Here is a 22,470-nt window from a genome sequence, read left to right on the forward strand (position 1 = left end):
AAAAACCCCCAAATTTGTGAGTTCTCAGCTGTTGCTGGTCCCATGCCTCCACCCTGCCGTCGTGAGCCCTAACCCTCTGAATCCATAAGCTCCACGGAACACTTTGTTCATAAATTGCCTTGGTCGTGATGCTTATCACAGCAATAAAAAGAATGCAAGGAGCCACTCTCTGAGCAGCTAGCTAGGGCTCCCGGATGTAGCCACACATAGCACACAGATCCATACTCCAAATGTCATGCGGAGTCCACATGGGCCTATGCATCCATGGCAACAGCATGGATTGATCCTTTGCCTTTTCTTTATAAACCTGAGAGGTCAGATAAGGCTGCAGGAAGAATCTCCGGTCTTCTTTGAAACAACACCCTTCAGTCTCAGGTGTTGGAAAGGCCCCATTGTGCCCTTCTCCAAGGCAGCTGCCAAATTTGGTCCCTCAAATGATGCGTTGTCTATGGCAATGAACCTCTCCTGGTTGTTGTGGAGATGAAGCGTCGTTCTGAGGTGACATGCTGTGTGTGTCGGGATCTCCGTTAGAGGCCTGGCAAGGCAGTGCACATCTTTAACCCCAGCCCTCAGAAGGCAAAGGCAGGTGGACCTCTGTGAGTTCCAAGCCAGGCTACAGAGTGAGAGACTCTTTCACAAAATGAGCAGCCAGCTAATCGGACAAACGATGTGGTTAGTTAAGTATGAAGGAAGTGTGGTCGTCCCTCTGAGTGCGTCTTGGCAGTCACTGGTTTTCCATGCGCGGCTGGGATTCGTTAGCACTATAATCACTGACAGTCGTGTTAAGGTAATGAGACTTGATGGTTACAAATGATTGTTTTATCTCCTCTTAACTGCCTGTCACAAAAATGAAACGGGCGATAATCTAATCTAAGACATTTTATGTCTGGGAAGTGCAGCAATTCGTTGTCTGAACCTGAGACAACAATCTCCGGGACTCTAAAGTAGTTCAGCCTAGGTGAACAAAATGATTGCTACTGTCTTCTCTGTTCGCCCTGTTTAGCGTCTCACGTCTTGGAAATTCCTTGGTAAAGTAAGCCAATTAAATTCTTTTCTGTTGTTGTTGTTTGAGACAGGGTTTCCCTCTGTAGCTTTGGAGCCTGTTCTGGAACTCACTCTGTTGACCAGGCTGGCCTCGAACTCACAGAGACCCTTCTGCCTCTGCTTCCCAAGTGCAGGGATTAAAGGCGTGGGCCACCACCGGCCAGCATTAAGTTCTTATTTTTAGAACTTGAACATAAACAAAGAAACTCGTCTGTCAGGAAAGCAACCTTGGGTGCTCTCTGTGATGTCAGGCTCATCCGGTTTCTGCTCTGAGCTGTGTTACCTCTGATTCGTTTGCATTTTCGCATCTTCTTCTTTGTTTGGAAACAGGAACTTTTGGTGCTGAGCCTCATAATATTCACTCTTATGGTTTAGAAAATAAGCCTTCAATGCTTTAACATCCTTGTTTGATTTTCTTCATATAACTACTAAAATATTGACTTTGTTTCTTCTTTTATCACACATGGCAAAAGCCAAGTTACTTTAGAAAACCAAGAGGAGGAGCTTGAGCCTTGTGAAGACTGCAGTTCAAGTAAGTCCTCAACAGCAGACTAGCTCAGCCCCACCTAGCCTTGAGAAAATAAAGAAGTAGGAGAGACTGATCCCCAAAGCAATGTTTATGAAATCACTGTTCAAATTGAGTCTGTATTTGTGTGTGTGTGTGCGTGTATGTGTGTGTGTGTGCGTGTGTGTATGTGTGTGCATGCGTGTATATGTGTGTGCGTGCGTGTATGTGTGTGTGCTACTCTACTGTTGATCTGAATCCATGACCTTTCTTTTATAGTAGATTTTTTTGTTCTGGGGAAACACTAACAAAAAGCGCAACTATTTGTTTTCCTTCAGTAAAGTGGAGGGGGGGGGAGGACTTCTCTGATTATAGAGATCTCATGTGACTTAGTTTCATTTCCTGTTTGCTGGGATTAAAAATACCCTGAAAAGAGAAAATTAGAGGAGAAGGGCTTTATTTTGGCTTACAAGTCCTCCTTAGAGCCAGCAGCAGCCAGAGCTTGAGCTAACTGGTCACATCAAGTCTGTGGTCGGAAGAGAGCAGCAGATGCGTGTGCGCTTGTGTTGAGCTCCTTTGTCCACTGCCGCAGAGTTCAGGATCTGAACGGTGCTACCCACAGTGGTAGGGTCTCTCACATCAGGTAACGAAGCAGAGGTAATCCTCACAGATGTTGCCACAGGACAACTTAATCTAGACAATCCCTCCCTGAGATACCCTATCAGTTGTGTCAAGTTGGCAATTAAAAGCCACAGGCACGATATGATATTACTGCTATATTCTAGAAGCTTAAGCGAGATAATAGCTTTTTAAATTTTATCTTAATTTAAATTAATGTTTACGGATGGGTGCCTTGCCTGCACAGATGCCTGTGCACCCTGTGCATACCCTGTGCCCCCAGAGGCCAGAAGAGGGCGCCAGAGTCCGCGGAACTGGAATCACAAATGACTAACCGGCCATGTGGGTTCTGGAAATGGAGTCAGGTCCTCTGGAGGAGACTCAGAGCTCTCGACTGCTGAGCCACCCTCTGGCTCCAGTAGTTTTATTTCCGCCATTTCCCCATAATATGCCAACTTTCTTGGTCTCTGCCGTGCCCTTCTAGGCATCTGTTGCTTATGGTTAAGCGTGGATAAAAATATAAAGGGTTGTTCTTCCCGTGAGACCTTTCCATTGGAGGCAAAATGGAAGAGGCTGTTAGCACCTTTCCGGGACAGCCACAGGGAGAGAAAGACTCCGAGAGAACCTGTCCCCTGCCCCGCAGATCGGCCCTCCTTGTGGCACTACTCCATCACACAGCATGGTTCTGAACGAAAAGCTAGAGAGGCCGTATTTTGTAATAACAAGTTAAGAACAGAATTGTCCCCAGTGTCTCGGTCCAGAAGACCGCAGAGCCCTTTGACACAGCCGGTTTCTGCTTCTGCAGGCTGCACCCTTTGCTGTCAGTCTGGCAGGGCTCACCTGTGATTGTGGGGTTGGGCAGAGGTGTTTGCTTCCATGAATTACATTTAGAGATGTTTCTCTCTTCCAGCTTTCATTTGAAATACGTGAGAAGTTAAATTAAGGTTGAGAGGTAGTGGCACATATCCTAATCCTAGCACGCAGGAGGCAGAGACAGAGGTAGGAGGATCTCTGTGAGTTCAGGGCCAGCCTGGTCTGCAAAGTGAGTTTCAGGACAGCCATGGCTGCATAGAGAGACCCTGTCTCAAAATTAAGAACTCCAATGCTTTAACCTCCAGCCACTGGTCTAAGTGATCTTCCTGGTGGACTCCCAGCCAGCTGTGGTTCTAAGGAGACTCATGCTCCAGAAGAGGCCCCAGTCATATAACGTAAAGATTGTATTTCCCCATTTTCTTCTTTATCTCCATTTCATTGAGTTAAAATACAGTTTTCTTTTATCTTCAGAAGCAGATACATGTCCTGCATGCTACTCTAAAGCAAGGTAAGATGCGACTAATTTAATCGTTTAAGACAGTCTTTAGTGGATGCAGAGAACTAATATTTGTTGTGTATTCTCTGGGCTAGCTGCAATATGATGTACATACCACTTGCCATCTCAGAGAAATCACAGATTGTATGCAAAATATCCAGTTATAACATACTTCTCATGCTGGACAGTGGTGGCACATGCCTTTAGTCCCAGCACTCTGGAGGCAGAGGCAAGTGGATCTCCATTAGTTCAAAGCCAGCCTGGTCTACAGAGTGAGTTTCAGCACAGTCAGGGCTACACAGGAAAAGGATGTCTCCAAGACAAACAAACAAATGAACAAATAAAACTACTACTACTCCCAATAATTGACTACTCCCATTTGAAGGGCAGTTTAACTGGCTCATAATCCCGCCATTGTCATGTGCCTGACCCATGATTTAATTGCCTGCCTAGCTATATGATGTGGTCTCCTCCTCCTCTGCGTAGATTGAAAGGGCAAAAATACAGGTCTATATAACACCAGTTCAGAAAGTCAGATTTTGACACAACATTGAGTTTTTCTTCCATGCTCCATCATAATCTGGTAATTTAATGTAACGCTGTATTGGGAAGCCTTGCCTTGCTTGTAGCAGAGCTCTCAAGGACGTGTGGCCATAGTACATAGTAGTGATACATAATTATTCTATTAGAAGTGAAGAATATTTGCATGCTCTATAAGTAATATTCATATTCTCTTTGGAAGATATTTTTATTGACTTCTCTACTTACTGACATGAGCTGCCATATCAGGTTAGCTCCTCCACCACTCTTCCAGTCTATTTTCTTTCCCAATGAATATACTACCTTTATGAGCGATTGTTTCCTTTGGCTTCTTATTTATTTATTTATTTAATTTTTTTTTTATATCTGGCCGCTAAGTAATTCCTTTGCCTGTACAGTTTCCTAACTTTAGGGGATGCTGGAGACTAATCAAGCTGCCCACAGTTATTTGAACCTGTGTTTAGAATTTTCTCCACATGGCTGCTGTGTTGGAGAACCTGAAATGGAAAGATTCTGCAATGACTCCTTTGGATATACTGCGTGGCAGCAATGAGACGCATGTCAATGGGACCCTTAAGTATGGCCAGGAGCTCCCCTCAGTAGTGATGAGTCTCAGTAGGATGGCAGGTGGACAGAGAGAATCCCAGGGAAGAGGGTAAAGAGCTCACTCTGGGCTATCCCAGCAGCGTTAACAGAATGGGGTTGGTAAGGAACAGGTCATGCGTGGTGATAATATGGAAATCCTTGATACAGAATGTTGGAGGATCTAGGAGAGCACATGGGAATAACGAATGCAGGAGTTCCAGGGAAAGGCTCTTTTTTATTAGACTGTAGAAGCTGACAAAACTCAAGGTTTCTGTTAAATGATACTTGAGTAGTTTCAGGTGGACGATGAGTCTACCAGGTAGCATTGTTCTCTTACCTACTTCATTGTTAATTTATACATGGTCACCTAGGAAGACACAGACTGAATTACTGTCTGAGAGAAATCCTATCAGGTCAACCTGTGGCTGGGCGCTGAGATCCCCAAGTGTTTGGCAAGCTCAGGAAATAAGGCCTGGAATCTCAATCGCTTCAGCTGGTCCTTACCTCAGCTGAGTTTTCACAGGCCTGAGGTGTAAAGTCGGAGAAGGTGTGGATTAAATGCATTGGTGATTGACTACAGGCTACCAATAATGCGCTGGTGTCCCCTTGAGGAAAGAAGAGAAAACACTTCCCTTTGGAGGCACTTAACCAAGAATGGTCCATATTTGAGTTCTTTGCTTCATGCCCCTGTGTGTGTCTCAAAACTCCTTTTTTCTGTCTTTATTGAAGAACCCAGAGAGCATCACATGAGGAAAGAATGAGATACAAGAATCTTTAACAGGGCTTACAAGAGATTAAGTCATTACTGACTGACCCAGACAACAATCAGTACACAAACATTTAGCAACCAATATCCAAATGCCATGTTTAACATTTGTGCTAAATATTCACTTTCAAAGATTGCTTTCAACCTCTGTATTTGCTGCTTTCAGCAAATAATACCCATGCATTACCTGGGTCAGGGGCATGGGAAGGGAGGAAGCATGCCCCCGGCGGTGCTGAAGCCCGCATGGGCAGCACATTTATATTGAGTTCCATGGTCTGTTGATGAGGATGACTGACCAGGTCTCTTCCCTCAAGGAGCAGGTTCCACTGAGACACGAACTCAGATCGCTGGATTCAGAGTCCAGAGCACTAACCATTACACCACAGGAGCTGGTGCACAGGGGCATGAAGTAGTATATAATTTAAGGTTATAACCATGCTTTAGTGTAGGTTGTAAAAGTTGCTAATATGGGAAATCCAAGCCAAGTGAGGGAGATTTTCATATGGTTCTTTTTAGGGGGAGGGGGCTACTTGTTACTTGTTATTTTATGTGCGTGGATGGTTTGTCTGTATGTATGTCTGTGTGTGCCTAGTTCTCTTGGAGGCTAGAGGAGGATATCAGATCTCCTGGAACTGGAGTTACAGACTGTTGTTAGCCACCATGTGGTTGCTGGGAATTGAACCCAGGTCCTCTGGAAGAGCAGCCAGTGCTCTTAACTGCCCAGCCATCTCTCCAGCCCGTGGTTCAACAAAGGCTGAGTACACAGTAGGGCAGCAGTTTTAGTGCTCACATGACCTCAGGGCGTATTAACTCTGGCTATGAGGTCCAGCGGAAGTTCATCTTTCCGAATGGAAGGGATATTTTTGTCATCACGCATTGACACAGAGAATATGTCTGAGCCCTGAAGGAGGATCTTAGAGTGTGAGTGCTTAGTGTCAAGTTGGCATCTATGCCAGCCCCCAGGCCTGGTCTGGACTTCAAATCCTGACCCCTCCCAACTTGACATTGGAGGGAAGCGATTCCTGGGAAATTGGAAGCTTCCCCATGGCTCCTCTGTCCCCCAGTTCCCCTCTAGTGCGGATGTGCCCAAGGGGGTTTTTGTTGTTTGCTGGTCTGTGAAGAGCTGGAATGAAGTGCATCTGAGGAGAATATGGCAGTAATGGTGTAGACAATGTTCTTTGTTGTCCGTCGTCTTTCTGCCGTTTCAGAAGTTCTGTCCGGGAGACTCTGTGCTATTTTAAGGTTATGTGAAACATTGGCTTCTTCCAGTCTGTGGTTTCAACTATGAAGACTCAAGATGCCCAATTCTGAATTACAGCCATTAAACAGGAGACAGCGAAGAAGGAACACTATATATTTGAGCCTTGTTTTGTATTTTTTTTTTTTTACAATCTAGGCAGCAAAAATATAGGTGTCCCAATAGCTGGAATTTCATTTCGGCCTTCAAGAGAAGAAATACGTGAAGACAAATCATTTTGGGGCTCTGCCAATATAAGGTCTACCATTCTTTGTCATGGATATATGAAAAGGTCCCCATAAATAATAAGTAGAGAATGAAGGAGAAAGGCAAGCAATCACGTGTTCACTTGGTTTTTAAACAGAGATCAACTTTAAATACCTTGTAAAGAAACAGCATCTATACAGATAACTGATAACTGAAATGCCCCCTTCTTGTCCATTTTTATTCTTCAGCCTCGCCCCCACACCTAGAACTTCCAAGCCCACAGCAGAAGAAGACGAAAATAGCGTCAGCTCCAAGGTAAAATGCCCCTTTGTGAGATTAATTTTCTCTTTCTGAATTTGCATTATTTTATCATTTATTCTTAAACTCAGCAATGGTCTACTATCACTGCCTCTCAAAAGTCGGCCAGAGAAAAACCTATGTAGTTATGACCAGTTGGGTTTGGGGGTTTGGTTTTTTTTTTATCTTACTCTGAGAAATGCCAGAGGTAGTAGATACTCTGAAGTGGTGGGCTTGGGTTCAGGTCTGAAAACATGGAGTGGAAAGAATTTATGAGGAACAGTTTTCACGGTAAAGCAAATCTAAAATCTGAGCTACAAGCTTTAGGATAAATATCCATTATTGTGGTTTCATTTATTTTACTGGGGGCTGCAGAGATGGCTCAGTGGTTAAGAGCACTTGTTGCTCTTGCAGAGGACCCAGATTCGGTTCCCAGCACCCACGTGGTGACTCTCATCCATCTGTAACTCCAATACCACGGAATCCGAAGACTTACGACCTCCACAGGCACCATGCACGCACGGGTGCGCATACATACATGCAGGCAGACACTCATACACATAAAATAAAACAAATGTCAAATGACTTTAAGATGAAGAGTTTACTGGTGTGACTTTCATTATGTTCGTGTTTCAGAGTTGTAAGGAAACTGAAAATGTATCAGACATTTGATTAATCCCTTTGGCTTCAGAACTGTCCTTGGATGTAGCTTCTTTTTCTTCCCAAACTTTGTATTCATTTCATATTGTTTTTGATAGAATGTGTTCTTGGTTTCAACCCTTGTTTCTATATGAAATAACATAAGAAATCATGAAAAATTATACCATTACAGCTTATCAAAATTTATACTAGCAATTTTTCTGTATTTTTTTATCGATTTAACTTAGTGAATGCACGCACAGGGCCTAGAGGGTCTGCACAGGTCCTCTGCATGTGTTATTACTATTAGCTGAGTGTTTCTGTGTTGGGGGAGCTGGGTGTCTGTGACTCTTTTGCCTGCTCTTGGGACTCTTTTCCTCTTCCTGGGTGGCCTGCACAGCCCCAGTGTGAGGACTTTTGCCTTGTCTTTTTGTATTTTGTTTTCTCATGTTTGGTTGTTGTCTCTTGGAGGCCTGCTCTTTCCTGAAAGGAAGAGGACGGGGAATAGGTCTGGGGGAGTGGGGAGGTTGGAGGACTGGGAGGAGTAAAGGCAGGGGAAACTGGTAGGGATGTATTGTATAAGAGAAGAATCTATTTTCAACAAAACAATAAAAAGTTTGTAGAGCTGGATAATACATTTTTTGCCCAAATAGCTACAAACTGTACAAGAAGAGATTCAACTATTAAGGAAAGATATAATTTCTGAATATTTGTGCTTAGTTTTAATATCAGCTCATGTTCTCAGTTTCACACTCTAAGGCTTTACATTTTAGAAGGCTTTTACTCGCTCACATTTTCTTCTGAAGTCTTCTGCACATGAGAGCTAGCGGAGGGCAAGAAACTGACCTGATGTGGGTCACACTTAGTTCCTAGAATGAAGTTTCACCCATAACAGCATCTTAATATATTTCATGTGAAGGAAAATCAGGAAGATAACTAGCAGCTAACTGTATCGAATGTTTTAATGTACCTTAGATTCATTACCCTCGCTGATGTCTCAGGTGTGTGCTCTGGGGTGACTTTCTTTGAGGAGCGCTGTCATAAAGGAAAAGGGAACGACTTAGAGGAGGGCAAGAAATAGCAGAGATTTGCTGGCTCCTCGGAGTCTTCCAACCCTGACTTTAGACTGGGGCTTTAAATGAGTGTTCTTAGCATCTCAGCTCTTGTTTTCTTTATTAAATGTGATTTCATATATACATTGCAGTCTAGCATCCCAAGTACCAATAACTTTGCTTCATTAAAAGTTGAGGCAAGGGGCTGGAGACATGGCTCAGAGGTTGGGAGCACTGGCTGCTCTTCCAGAGGATCCGGGATCAATTCCCAGCACCCACACGGTGGCTCACAACCATCTATAATGAGTTCTGGTGTCCTCTTCTGGCAGACATACAGACAGAACACTATAGACATAATAAATAAGTAAATATTTTTTAAGAAAGAAAAAGCTGAAACAATACTTTTTTCCTAACTACTCTTTCTATTAGATATGGTTCCGTTTTCATTCTGGAGTGGACAGTTTTGGTCCCCTAACTCTATTTCTCACTTCATAGTAATAAAATGAACCTTTCTTTTATCATTGCAGTATTTACAAAAGTGGTTTTAGCTTAAGAAAAACAATTGTTGCCAGGCAGCGGTGGTACACACCTTTAATCCCAGCATTTGGAAGGCAAAGAAAGGCAGATATCTCTGAATTTGAAGCTAGCCTGGTCTACAGAGTTCCAGGACAGTCAGAGCTACACAGAGAAATCCTGTCCCAAAAAACAAAAGCAGAGAAAAGAAAGAACAATAATTATTATTAGCAGTATATAAACCCATAGGTCAGTGGTGTCATGACGTGCTTTTCTCTTGGAGTCTGTCAACCCAGTCCTATGTTTGCCTCCTTATTCACTCTAGTGCAGCTGCTGGCTCCAAATTGCTAAGGATTCGCTAACTACGTGAAGACTGACATCTGCAGTCTTAACAGCGGCAAATATATGCCATTTATTAGATTGTTTGTCCAGTTTTAAACTCCATTTGCGTGTGGTCCAGGTAAGAGCTATGCTCCATCAGGATGCTGATTCAGCAAAGGAGCACCAGGGTGATTTTAAAATGGGTTTTGTGTTGGCCTTATGTTATCACACCAGAGCACTGGGAAAGCGTGGTTTACTGCCACGTTTGTATTTAAACTGATCTTAACCTCTCAATATGTTGCCCATATTTTCCTTAGCCTGTCTGGCCCAGGCCTGGAGAGACTGCAATGGTTTAGAGCGCTCGCTCTTCACTTCCCAGAGACATGCGACGATCCCGTGCCCTCCTCTGCCCTCTACGGAAGCAGACATACATGCTGTGTGTACACACAGGCAGGCAAAAACACTTTCACATAAAATTTAAACATTTTAAATCTTTAAAAACAAAAAATCCATTTGGCTCAAGTAACCTTCCTGCGCACGTGCAATGGCCTACAGGAGCAGCACCAGCCTCGACCCGGAATGGAAACATTTAGGAATTATTTTCAAAAGGAGCCTTCTTGTCACATTTTCTTTTTAAAAAGTTGTGGTTCTGTAATATTTTCCATTTTGTTTTCTATTGAGATCTTTTAGTTATGTGCACCAGGGCACAGACATGAGGGATGCCTGCACGTGCTACCGTAAACTACACCGTCTGCCCTCGATGGTGCCTGTGTGCCTGACAGCACCATCTTTTTCCATCTTATTTTTATTTTTAACATTTAGTTTCATGTAGATTTGTGTTATTTAATTTTTTTCAGTTGAGTATATTTTGTGAATAAGTGTTTTGTTTGTTTGTTTTTTGGGACAGGGTTTCTCTGTGTAGCCCTGGCTGTCCTGGAACTCACTCTGTAGACCAGGCTGGCCTTGAACTCAGAGAGATCCACCTGCCTCTGCCTCCCAAGTGCTGAGATTAAAGACATGTGCCACCAATACCTGGCACAAATCAGTGTTCTTAAACCCATGTACTTTTCAAGTAACTTCATTTCCTCTTCCAAATGGAAGTATTTCCTTGTACCCTCTAAGTCATCTGGGTGCCTCAAATGTCACACATCAGGAAGACCAAGAAGACACTGAACCTCAAATGTCACACATCAGGAAGATCATGAAGACACTGAACCTCAAATGTCACACATCAGGAAGATCATGAAGACACTGAACCTCAAATGTCACACATCAGGAAGATCATGAAGACACTGAACCTCAAATGTCACACATCAGGAAGACCATGAAGACACTGAGCCTTGCCATTTCCTGGCCCGTTCCTAACTGTGTGTCCGTTTTCCCACCTAAGAACCAAGGCATTCGGTAAACTATGCTGAACCCCTGAAGCTGGCGGAACCCTCAACTCCAGCTCCCCTGGCAACAAAGCCGGCCTTCCCTGCCCGTCTCAAACTCCTGACTGTTGAGAGCATGAGACTGCAGGATGGAACCTGTGGCGTTAGGAGTGGACCAATAGTTATTTCAACGTGGGGAGCTCTGGGAGTCCAGCTGAAGAGAGGGAGGAGAGATTGTACAAACAAGGCTGGTCAAGATCATGACCCGCAGAGACAGCTGACCTGAGCTAGTGGGAGCTCATGGCCAGCTAGGGAGCCTGCATAGGACCAAACAAGCCCCTCTGCATGTGGGTGACAGTTGTGTAGCTTGTCTGTTTATGGGGCCCCTGGCAGTGGGATCAGGACCTGGTGCTCTACCTGGCTTTTTGGAACCTACTCCCCACGCTGGGATGTCTTGCCCTGCCTTGATGCAGCGGGAGGAGCTTGGTCCTGCCTAAAGGTGATATGTGGGCTTTGTTGACTCCCAGGGGAGGCCTGCTCCTTTCTGAATGGAGGAGGAATGGATGAGGGATGGGTTAGATGGGAGGTGGGGGAGGGAACGGGAAGAGAGGAGAGAGGGAAAATGTGGTTGGTATGTAAAATAAATGAAAAAAAAACTGATAAAAAGAAGAGATTCCTTGATCATGTATGGTTCTACTGTGGGATTTTGAGGATCCTCTCTGCTGCCTTTTAGTGTGGCTGCGCCCCTTCCCTCTCCCCCTAGGCCGCGCCCCTTCCCTCTCCCCCTAGGCCGCAGCGCCCCTTCCCTCTCCCCCCCCCCCCCAGGCCGCCGCGCCCCTTCCCTCTCCCTAGGCCACGCCCCTTCACTCTCCCCTGGCGTCACCGGAGCTCTTCCTCACCCACATCCCCGCCAGCATTTCTGGTCCTTTGTTTCCTTGATGCTTGCTATTCTGATTAGTGTCCCATGGAATCTCAGAAGAGTTTTAAATTGGACTTCCCTAGTGACTAAAGAGGCTGAACACATTTTAAAACATTTATTGGCCATTTGTATTTTTATTTGAAAATGGCTTCCTTTGTGGTCTCCAATGTGGTTCGTTTTGGTTCGTTAGTCACCAAGAAAAGAATACATTCCCTACTGAGGTTGGGTGGGATATACATCAATTTGTGTATGATTTAAGTCTGGAATTTCTTATTTTTAGTTTAGACGCTCTGTCTAAAGACAAAAGTCAGGTGTTGAAGTTTCTCACTATTACTGGATTGCTACCTACCTGTTCTTCCGTGCCTTTAGTGTTTTGTTTTTACGACAACAAGGGCCCTAACATTCGGCACATTAACGTGTATGCCTCTTCCATCTTCCTGACTTCCTGAAGAGTCGCTGCCTGCCCCCTCTACTCCTCTTAGTGAGCTGGGGCTTGCATCCCTCTTCCCTGCTGTAAGACCAGCTACACTGGTGCTGCAAGGAGTCCGCGCACTTGATAGCTTGAGCCCACTCGTTGATCAGTTTTGGGGTGTCTTCGGTTGGGCTTTGTATTTCTTATAAACAGCTGACAGCTGGGTTCTGGTCCTTTAGAGTGGTTATTGTTGGTTTTGGTGTGTGTGTGTGTGTGTGTGTGTGTGTGTGTGTGTGTGTGTGTGTGTGTATGTGTGTGTACAGAGACAGGAGGCCAGTGTTGACTGTCTTCTATTGCTCTCCATTGTCTTTGGAGTCTCTGTCTGTCACTGTGTCAGCCAGCCTGCCCCAGGATCCTCATGTCTCCACTCCACCAGTACTGGGCGGCAGTGCCTTCTGCCATGTCCTCATGGCTTTCAGGTGGGTGCTAAGGTCTGAACTCAGGTCCTCATGCTGCTCCAGTAAACACTTTCCAACTGCTCCATCTCCCAACCAAGTTCAGGGTTTTCGAGGCTAGTCCCTAGGGGAGCGATTAGATGCATGTGTGTGCTCCCTGTGAAAGCTGAGGGTGATATTGGGAGTTTTCCAGCTCCGAACCAAGAATTTTCCCATCTGCCTGGCAAGCTCTGGGACCGTCCTGTTTTTCTCCCCAGCACTGGCGTACAATACAAAGGCACACTGCACCATCTTGTTTGCATAGGTCCTGGCCAATCAAAATCAGGGTCTAATGGCTGTGAGGCAAGCACTGCACTCACCGAACAGCCTCCCCTGCCTCATCTGCATCGTTGTTGAAACTACCAGTTATTTATGTGCATGAGTGTGTGTGTGCATCTGTGTTGAGTGTGTGTGTGTGTTTGTATCTGTGTGAGTGTGTGTGTTTCTGTGTGAATGTGTGTGTCCATGTGTCAGTATCTGGTATGTGTTTGTATCTCTGTGTGTGTGTTTCTGTGTATGTGTGTGTCCATGTGTATGTGTTTGTATCTGTGTGTGTGTTTCTGTGTATGTGTGTGTCTGTCAGTATCTCTCTGTGTGTGTATTTGTGTGTCTGTATCTGCATGAGTATGTGTGTGTATCTGTTTGAGCACACACATACATGTATGTGTGGATGGATGGGTATACTTTCAAATACAAAGCCAGAAGGTATTGATCCCAGCAGCTGGAGAAATTATGGTCTATTTGTAGTTATAAATGCCTCTCATATTTTGATATTTATTTGTTGAGGTTCTAGACATTTTCTAGTTTCATAAAACATTCTCGGTGCCATTAGGCTTTATCTCAGCACCACTACATATACTCCCTCTCAGAGCCCTATGTTTGGTCTCTTGGACACCCTCAAACACTCAAAGCTGTGAAATTTTAGACACGTTCATAAATAGTTGTTGTTTTTGAGAAAAATTAGATTTATTTATCACTTTTTATGTATATGATTGCTTTGTCTGCATGTGTGTCTGTCTGAGCACCGCATGAATGCCCTGGTCCCTGAGAGGCCAGAGGAGGATGCTGGATCTCCTGGAACTGGAATTATGTGAAGTTGTGAGCCACGATGTATGAGCTGGGAATGGAATTGAGGTCTTCCGGGGGAGTAGCCAGTGCTCTTAACATCTGAGGAATCTCTACAGTCCAAATTTTTATATGTCTAAGTGTATGTAATAATCAGGGGCAAGCACATATCCTGACTTTTTTCCTATCCGTAAACCTCCTGCCCACATATGATTAAACATATATGGTGTAGGGTCAAACAAACTTGTTTAGGGGAGTGAAAACATGTGGGTTTGTTATCTCCCATAAACAACAGCCTCTGGCATTTCAGAAACTATCTGTCCTTGGGCAAGGGCAGATCAGAGGCATTTTTGTTCCAGGGCTCTCTTAGGAATAGTAATTAAAACTTAAAATGTAACTTTGGGCTCTCACACTCCCCCCTTGAGTTGTATCCTGAGTCAAATCTTGGACTCTGTTATGGCTACCTGTTTATATTGGGTTCTAATAGCCATCAAATGGTACCCAGTCAGGAATTATCACTTAGTTAAGACATCACTAATGCAAGAGCCAACAGTAATTAGCACAAGTACCAAAGACCCTGTGATAGTCACATCAGAGTTACTATCTAGAAGGATCCTGGAAATGAAAATGGGGACCAGTTACTTACTTCATGTCAGGGTCCCCTTTTTGGCAATGATTTTTTTTTTTGAAACAAGTTTCTCTGTGTAACAGCTTTGGCTCTCCTGGAGCTCACACTGTAGACCAGGCTGACCTCAAACTCACAGAGATCTGCCTGCCTCTGTCTCCTGAAAGCTGGGATTAGAGGTGTAAACTACCACCACACAGCTGTAATAATTTTTTAGGTATGACCAGATTATTTCTAATGGTTCCTGAGTGGTTTGTATAGAAACAACAATTGTCTCTTAAAGCCATACAATGACCTCCCTGTTTTACACAGAGCAGGCTGAGTGCCCTATCGTATTGTAGAACTGTTTCGGCTAATGAATCTCCCTGTTGATAGAGCTGGGTCTATTTGTTTTCAACAGGCACCTTTTCTGGTGTGGCAATAGGATGTAGGTTATTTTGTCCCCTATGATCTAATGTTCCAGCCTGTTGGGGGATAAAGGATGACATACTCTCTCTTCTTTAACTACTTCCTGCTGAAGCTAGGACATTGTTGTCAGGGTGCAGGAGATCTGGAATGGCAAGGGGGGAATTCAGGCAATGGGGCATTCATCGGAAGAGTCTGGTTCGCTGATCCAACTGAAATGACAGGGGCAATCACATTGGCTAGACCGGTCCACATCAGCTTTCAGCAAGTCCAGGGCTCACAGTCATTTGGAGCAGGTTGTAGTCAGCAGCTGATGATTGGATGTGGTGGAATAAAAGGTTTGTTTAACTATATAAAGATAATGCTGTTTCACCTTGCCTGCCTAAGATACCTGACTGGTCTAATCAAAAGCTGATTGGCCAATGTCTAGGTAAAGGAGGGATAGGTGGGACTGGTGGAGAGAAAGAGAAACCAGCCAACTGGGGGCCAGCCATGCAGACACGGAGGAAGCAGGAAAGCAGAGTGGGTAGTGTGCGGATGAGCTCACAAGCCTTGGGGCAGGAGAGAGATGAATAGGGATGGGATAATTTAGGTTAAACTATCTAGAAACAAGTCTAAGATAAGGCTGAGCATTCCTAATTAATAATAAATCTCCATGTCATGACTTGGGGACTGGTGGTCCAAGAAAGCCTGCTATACTTGGATAGTGTCTGTCAGACAAGAGGAAATCTGATAAGACAGATATAGACTAGGGGCGGAAGTTAAAATTTAGGAATCGAAAGGAAAATCTTACTTTTGGAACTTTCGGGCTCATAGCCCTAGTATTTGGGGGAGGGGTGGAGTCCCAAGACAAATAGAGAGAGAGAGAAAGATCCCACCCTCAGAAGCAGACAGGTGGGCAAAATTGGGCTGTACTTACCTGGAGTCCTTGTGACACGTGAGAGATGGATTCAAGTCTATGACTCCTAGGTTCTCTGAAGCTTACATGATGGTTTTGGTTTGCAAAAAGGCATACAAGTTTTAGATATATTAGCCTCACCATCTCAAAGGAGTAGTGGGTAAGCATACATTCTGACATACTTCCTGCCTTTTTACCTCTGGCCTACATCCAATCAAAGTAGGGCAATCAACCCCAAAGTGTTTAGTTAGTGCAGAGTCCTGGCAGCAGGTGAGGCACAGAGCAGTCTCACTCAGTGGCTAGAATTACCATAATTCAGGTGGAGTTGTCATTATGTCCTATCTTCTTTGCAGATTAAAAGGTTTATGTTTCTTTTTTTTAAATCAGAATCTGGCATATCTCTATAATGGAAAATTCAAATTTTTATGCTTTTATTGAACTGTATATTTTTCTTCACTCCCTGACCTTTCTCCACATCTCCTTCTACCCTCTCCCATGGTCCCCATGCTCCCAATTTACTTAGGAGATCTTGTATTTTTCTACTTCCCATGTAGATTAGATCCATGTATGTATCTTTTGGGGTCTTTTTGTTGTCTAGGTTCTCTGGAATTGTGAATTGTAGGCTGGTTTTTCTTTGCTTTATGTCTAAAAACCCACTTATGAGTGAGTACATACTATATTTGTGTTTCTGGGTCTAGGTTACATCACTCAATATGATGTTTTCTAAGAACCATCCATTTGCCCGCAAATTTCAAAATGTCATTATTTTTTTCTGCTGTGTAGTACTCCATTGTGTAAATGTACCACACCTTCTTTTTTTTTTTTTTGGTTTTTTGAGACAGGGTTTCTCTGTGGCTTTGGAGCCTGTCCTGGAGCTAGCTCGGTAGACCAGGCTGGTCTTGAACTCACAGAGATCCGCCTGCCTCTGTCTCCTGAGTGCTGGGATTAAAGGCGTGCACCACCATCGCCCGGCTGTACCACACCTTCTTTATCCATTCTTCGGTCGAGGGGGCATTTAGATTGTTTCCAGGCTCTGGGTATGACAAATAATGCTGCTATGAACACAGTTGAGCACATGTCCTTGTGGTATGATTAAATATCCTTTGTCCAGTCTCTAAATAATGAGAAAGCGCAGAGCTTGTCTCAAGTCCTGGCTAGAGTAGTCTATTGGGCTGGATCATCTCATCTAGCCGCCTCAAAATTGTTCTGAGCAGTTTGTAGTCCAAAGTCAATCTTTAGGTGGTTCTTTTCAACTTAGTGGTGCTATCATAGTCCTGGAGGAATCATCATTGTGAGGGTCCCATCCTCCTTATGGAGTCTTCAAAAGTCATTGTTAGGTGTGCTCATGGTTCACTGCAGAAAACTGATAGAGACTCAAAACTGATATCATGTACAGGAAGGTAGATAAAAACTTTTTATAAAATTAGTTAGTACTTTATATGACCATTAATATATACATATTATACATTAATCTTATAAATCTTATTTTTTAAGAAAAGCTGTTAAAGAGTCAATATAACACCAAAGAACTATGAGATTAGTAGCAATAAAACAGTCTTTAAATTTTTGTTTTTCTTCTGTCCCATATCAGGGGACATGAGACTGAGATTTTTGGATTTTACTTTAATAATCATGCTTGGGTTTAGAGAAGGAGAGAGCCACACTCCAACTCCAAAGCCAGCTTTAATCTTTAATTGGCTGGGACTACAAAAGGACCATTTGCATTATAAATCTGTAGAGGATAGCAGAAACAAACATTTGGGAAGATTTATGAGATTCTATCCTGTTGGAAATACAATATATCAACAGGCCAATTTACTCTCTTTCTTGAGACAATTTTTTTTTTTCTGGATGATTTGTCCTTTTTCTTCAGATGTCTCATTTGTCCAATGGTCTTCAGATTCCTTAACAGGATGCCTTTATTCTTCTGAAAAGACAGAAACAAAACCCTTCTCCAATCCTAATTTTGGAGAGATTCTCTTTTGACAAGTTATATCTGATCAAATGCAAAGCATTAGTTAGTTTTATAGATTAGTTTATATTAAATAATCATGCTGTTTGATGAACTATCATCTCTTCTAATTAAAGTTATCTCTTGTTCAAGTAGAATCTTTATCAATTTTGATGGTTGGTGTGGGAAATCCTTCTATATATGTGTTGCTTTTATTGGTTGATGAGTAAAGAAGCCGTTTTGGCCTGTGATAGAGCAGAAAAGAGCTAGGCAGGAAAACTAAACTGAATGCTGGGAGAAAGAAGGCAGAGTCAGAGAGAAGCCATGTAGCCACTGCTGTGGACAGACATCTCTGCTGGAGCCTGCTGAAACTTTGCTGGTAGGCCACGACCTTGTAGTGATGCACAGATTAATGGAGGTGTGTTAGTTTAGGATATTAGAGTTATCTAGAAATATGCTTAAGCTGTTGGCCAAAAAGTGTTGCAATAATATTGTTTCTGTGTGATTATTTTGGAATTTCTGTGTGATTATTTTGTGATCTGGGCAGCTTTGAATGAACAAGTGGCTTCTGCCTACAGATAGTATTCATAGCTTTTTTCTCTTGTAGAAACAAAAGCAAAACCCCTTCCCCAATGTAACATATGTCGTGGTTTCCATTCTGAGGTCAGTACATCTTTAAAGTTCACTGGCTGATTTAATTCTGTAGTTTTTTCTATCCAATGTCTCTTCATAGCTGTTGTTCCTTTATCATTAACATTTAGAAAATTCAAAGTTAATAAGGTATTATTCAATCTGTTTTGGGGGTTATATATCAGCCTTTCTGTTTATTTAGCATATCTTTTAGAGCTTGAATTGATCTTTCTTTAACTGCCTGGTCTATAGGATTTTACGGTATACCCGTAATATGCTTTGTATTATAATAAGCAAAAAATTGTTTTATTTTCTTAGATACATATATTGGAACATTGCCTGTCTTTATTTGGACAGGTATACCCATGATGGCCATAACTTCTAGCAAATGTGTGATACTGAATTAGTCTCTTCCAAACTCAAAAGAGTTGTTCATTGAAAACCTTGAATAGGTATCAATGGGGTACATATTTTAGTTTTACAAATCCTACAAAGTGGAAAACATCCATCTGTCAGATTTCATTCCTTTGAGTACCCTTTGGGGTACTTTCTGCAGGCAGTGATGTTTGGTTATATAAAGAACAAGTAGGACATTTCCTTATAATTTCCTTGGTTTGTGCCATGTGAATAAAAGGTCTTTTTTAAAATAAATTTTTGCTATTGACATGATTTTTTTATGAAATTCTGAGGCCTTCAGCATATTTCCAATCAACAATTGATCAATTTCTGAATTACCGTGTGCTAGAGGACCTAGCAGACTTATATGGGATCAAATGTATGTTGTGTATATGGGATTATTCATATTCCTGATTATGTCTTATAACTGAATAAATAATGAAATCAATTTTGTATCATCTGGTATAAATTTATCAGTTTCAATATGCAAAACAACTCTCTCTGCATATTGGGAAAGAGTAACTATGTTGAGAGATTCTTTAAATCCCTTAGTATAATGAAAATAGCACATAATTCTGACTTTCGGGCAGAATCATAAGGACTCTGATGCACTTTACTTAAATTTTCTGATTTGTAATCTGCCTTTCCTGATTTATTTACATCAGTACAGAATGCAGGAGCTCCATTTATTGGTGTGTCCCGTACAATGTGAGGAGGGATCTAGTTAGTTTTCTTTATAAGTTGATTTTTTTTTCTTTTGGGACAGTTGTTAATCTCTCCAAAAAATTATTTCAAGCTTCTTTTCCAGGATTCACTTTCTTTCCATAATTTGTTAATTTCATTATTGTTAAAAGGTACTATAACTATTCCTACTAGTTGAAGACATATCAATTTTCATTTTAGAATTAACTCAGAGACCTTTTCCACATAAATTTTAAGCTTTTTTTTTTCTCATTCTAGGCTATCTTCCCTCTGCATTAAAATTCCTGTAGGGAAATGTTTGGAGAGTAATATGACCAGAATGCAGTTAAGATTAGTATCTGACTGGGTGGTAGTGGTGCATGCCATTAATGCCAGCACTTGGGAGGCAGAGGCAGGTGGATCTCTGTGAGTCTGAGGCCAGTCTGATCTACAAGAGCTAAAGTTCCAGGACAGGCAACAGCTAAACATGTCTCAGGGAAGAAGAAAAAAAAAAGATCTGGATTCACACGATCCATATGTGCCTTCTGTAATTTCTCTTCAATCAAGCTCAATCTCTCTCAGTTTCAGCTGATATGTCCTGGGATTATTTAAGTCCTCGCCACCATCTAACTTTTTGTTTATATTAATCAGGTCATCCCAGTAGTGTGCTGTAGATGGGAAATGTCTACTAGCAATCTTTGGAAGTCATTAAAAATCTGCAATCAATCTCTCCTAATTTGCATCTTTGGGGAGGTCTATTTTTTTGTATACCTATTTTATAGCCTAAATAATTAATAGACAATCCTCTTAAGATTTTTTTCAGGAGCAATTTGTAATTTCCAAAGGCAAAAATTTCTTTACTTCTTTAAACATTCTAAAGTATCTACATTTGAATCAGATAGTAAAATGGTAAACTATAGATTCAGGTAATTGCTTACATATTTTCAATTGCTGACTTACAAACTATTGGCACAGAGTGACCTACATTCATTAGTCTAATGAATGCCTTTGCTACACCTTCCACATAATCCAGAAGGGAAGGGCATTATGAATGGATTATTTTTAGGAAAAAAAATGTTTCTAAGAATGCCCTGTCTACAATCCCTTTTAAGATGACTTCATTTGTCACAATTATAATATTTGGCATTTCAATTTTTCCTCAGACCTCTCCTATCCATGCATCATCATAGTCCTGAGATTCAATATTAATTTTATCTCAAATCCATTCCTCCAGAGGCCCTGACCTTGCCTTTAACAGCCTGATTATCTTTTTACATTGAGAACTGGCATTTCCAAAAGCCAGAGATTCAATTGTTATTTATCTAGCTTCTGAATTTGATATTGTATTTACTGCTGAAGTCAATCTTCGTAAGAAATCCATAAAGGCTCCTTTGGGACCTGTATAACTTTAGAAATGACTCCATTTCCTTTCCCATTTCTCCAAGTACGTCCCAAGCACTCAAAGCTGCTGCATGACATAAATTCAGGGAGTTCACATGCAGATTGCCTTTCTGTAGTAGAATAATCTCCTTCTCCAAGAATTTGATCTTGGGAGATTTCCCTACCTCTAGCTTTACTCCATTGTTCAAGAATCTTAGCCTCTTCACTGAACCAAGTACTCCACTGTAGTTGTACACTAGGCTCTAAAACACCATTAACCAATTCTGTCCTGACTTTAGGAAGAATTCTGTTGCAAGCTAACCACAAGTTTAACATTTGCTTCACAAAAGGTGAATGCATGCCATATGAGACTAATTGAATCTCCTGAAATCTATCATTGGCTCAGTAGTCCAGTTAAATGTAACAGAGCCTCTGCTGTTTGGCAATTTCTGTAAGGTTACTGGATATATTAAAGTTGGTTGACTGAAACCTTAGGCTGTTCCTCTCTATTCTTATAATGAAACACTGACATTTGTTCTCCATTAAATTCCTTTATCTGGATTTGAATATATCTGTGATTTGTTTTATTAGTTTTTTTTTAAAGTCGGTATCTTAGCACTCAGTTTAACCAATTTTTTTAGTGATAAGACAAAAAATGATAAGCTGATAATGTTTACAATTGATATTACATAAATCTTCTGTAATTAGTTACCCTCTCATTCAATTGTTCCATTTTCAAACTGTCTAGCATATTATCATACAGACACCCAAATCCTCCCATTGTAATTGTTTTTCCCATTTTTAATGTTGGAGAAAAGCTCTCTCTTTCAAATAATTCCTTCCTTTAAGAATTTTCAATTTGGGCTGGAGAGATGGCTCAGAGTGTTAAGAACACTGGCTGCTCTTCCAGAGGTCCTCAGTTCAATTACCCAGCACTCACATATGGCTCACAACCATCTGTAATGAGGTCTGGTGCCCACTTCTGGCCTTTAGGGATACATGTGGGCAGAACACTGTATACATAATAAGCAAATAAATACTTTTAAAAAAAATCCCAATTTGTTGTAGGAGGCCGATCATTCATTCCCGGCTGCTCAGCCCTGAATTAATATCACAGAAACCATATTTTTTACATTACTGTTTGGTCAATAGCTTAAACATATTTCTGGCTAACTTGTATATTAAATTAACCCATTAGCCCATTAATCTGTGTAAAGCCACGAGGTTGTGGTTTACCGGGTAAAGTTCTGGCATCGGCCTCCGGTGGGGCTACATGACTTCACCCTGACTCTGCCTTCTTTCTCCCAGCATTCAGTTTAGTTTTTCCCCACCTAGCTGAATTCTGCCTTGCTATAGGCCAAGGCAGTTTTCTTTATTCATTAACTAATAAAAGCAATACATAGGTAGAAGGACCTCCCACACCACACCACTAATTGTCTTATCAAATCTACTGAGGATGTTGATGAGAATGTGAGACTTATTGCTGCTGCGTAGAACAGTAAAAGCCTGATTGGCTATCAAGGGAGCTCCCTACCTTGGCAGCAGCCCAAGAAGAGGGTTCAGGGAGAGCCCACAATCCACAGTGGAGAAAGAGGGAGGGAGGGAGGG

General features: G+C 42.2%; 1 protein-coding gene across 1 annotated transcript in view; it reads left to right on the plus strand.

Moving 5' to 3' along the window:
- The window catches only part of LOC142832391 (uncharacterized), a 128,888-nt gene that overhangs the window by 24,143 nt on the left and 82,275 nt on the right, over window positions 1-22,470 (plus strand). Inside the window, exons 6-8 of the mRNA XM_075942807.1 lie at window positions 2,973-3,031; window positions 3,452-3,488; window positions 7,060-7,126. Of these exons, the coding sequence (XP_075798922.1) occupies window positions 2,973-3,031; window positions 3,452-3,488; window positions 7,060-7,126 (163 nt within the window). The remainder of the gene's footprint in view (window positions 1-2,972; window positions 3,032-3,451; window positions 3,489-7,059; window positions 7,127-22,470) is intronic.

Source organism: Microtus pennsylvanicus, chromosome 12, assembly GCF_037038515.1.
Source record: "Microtus pennsylvanicus isolate mMicPen1 chromosome 12, mMicPen1.hap1, whole genome shotgun sequence".
Lineage (NCBI taxonomy): Eukaryota > Metazoa > Chordata > Mammalia > Rodentia > Cricetidae > Microtus > Microtus pennsylvanicus.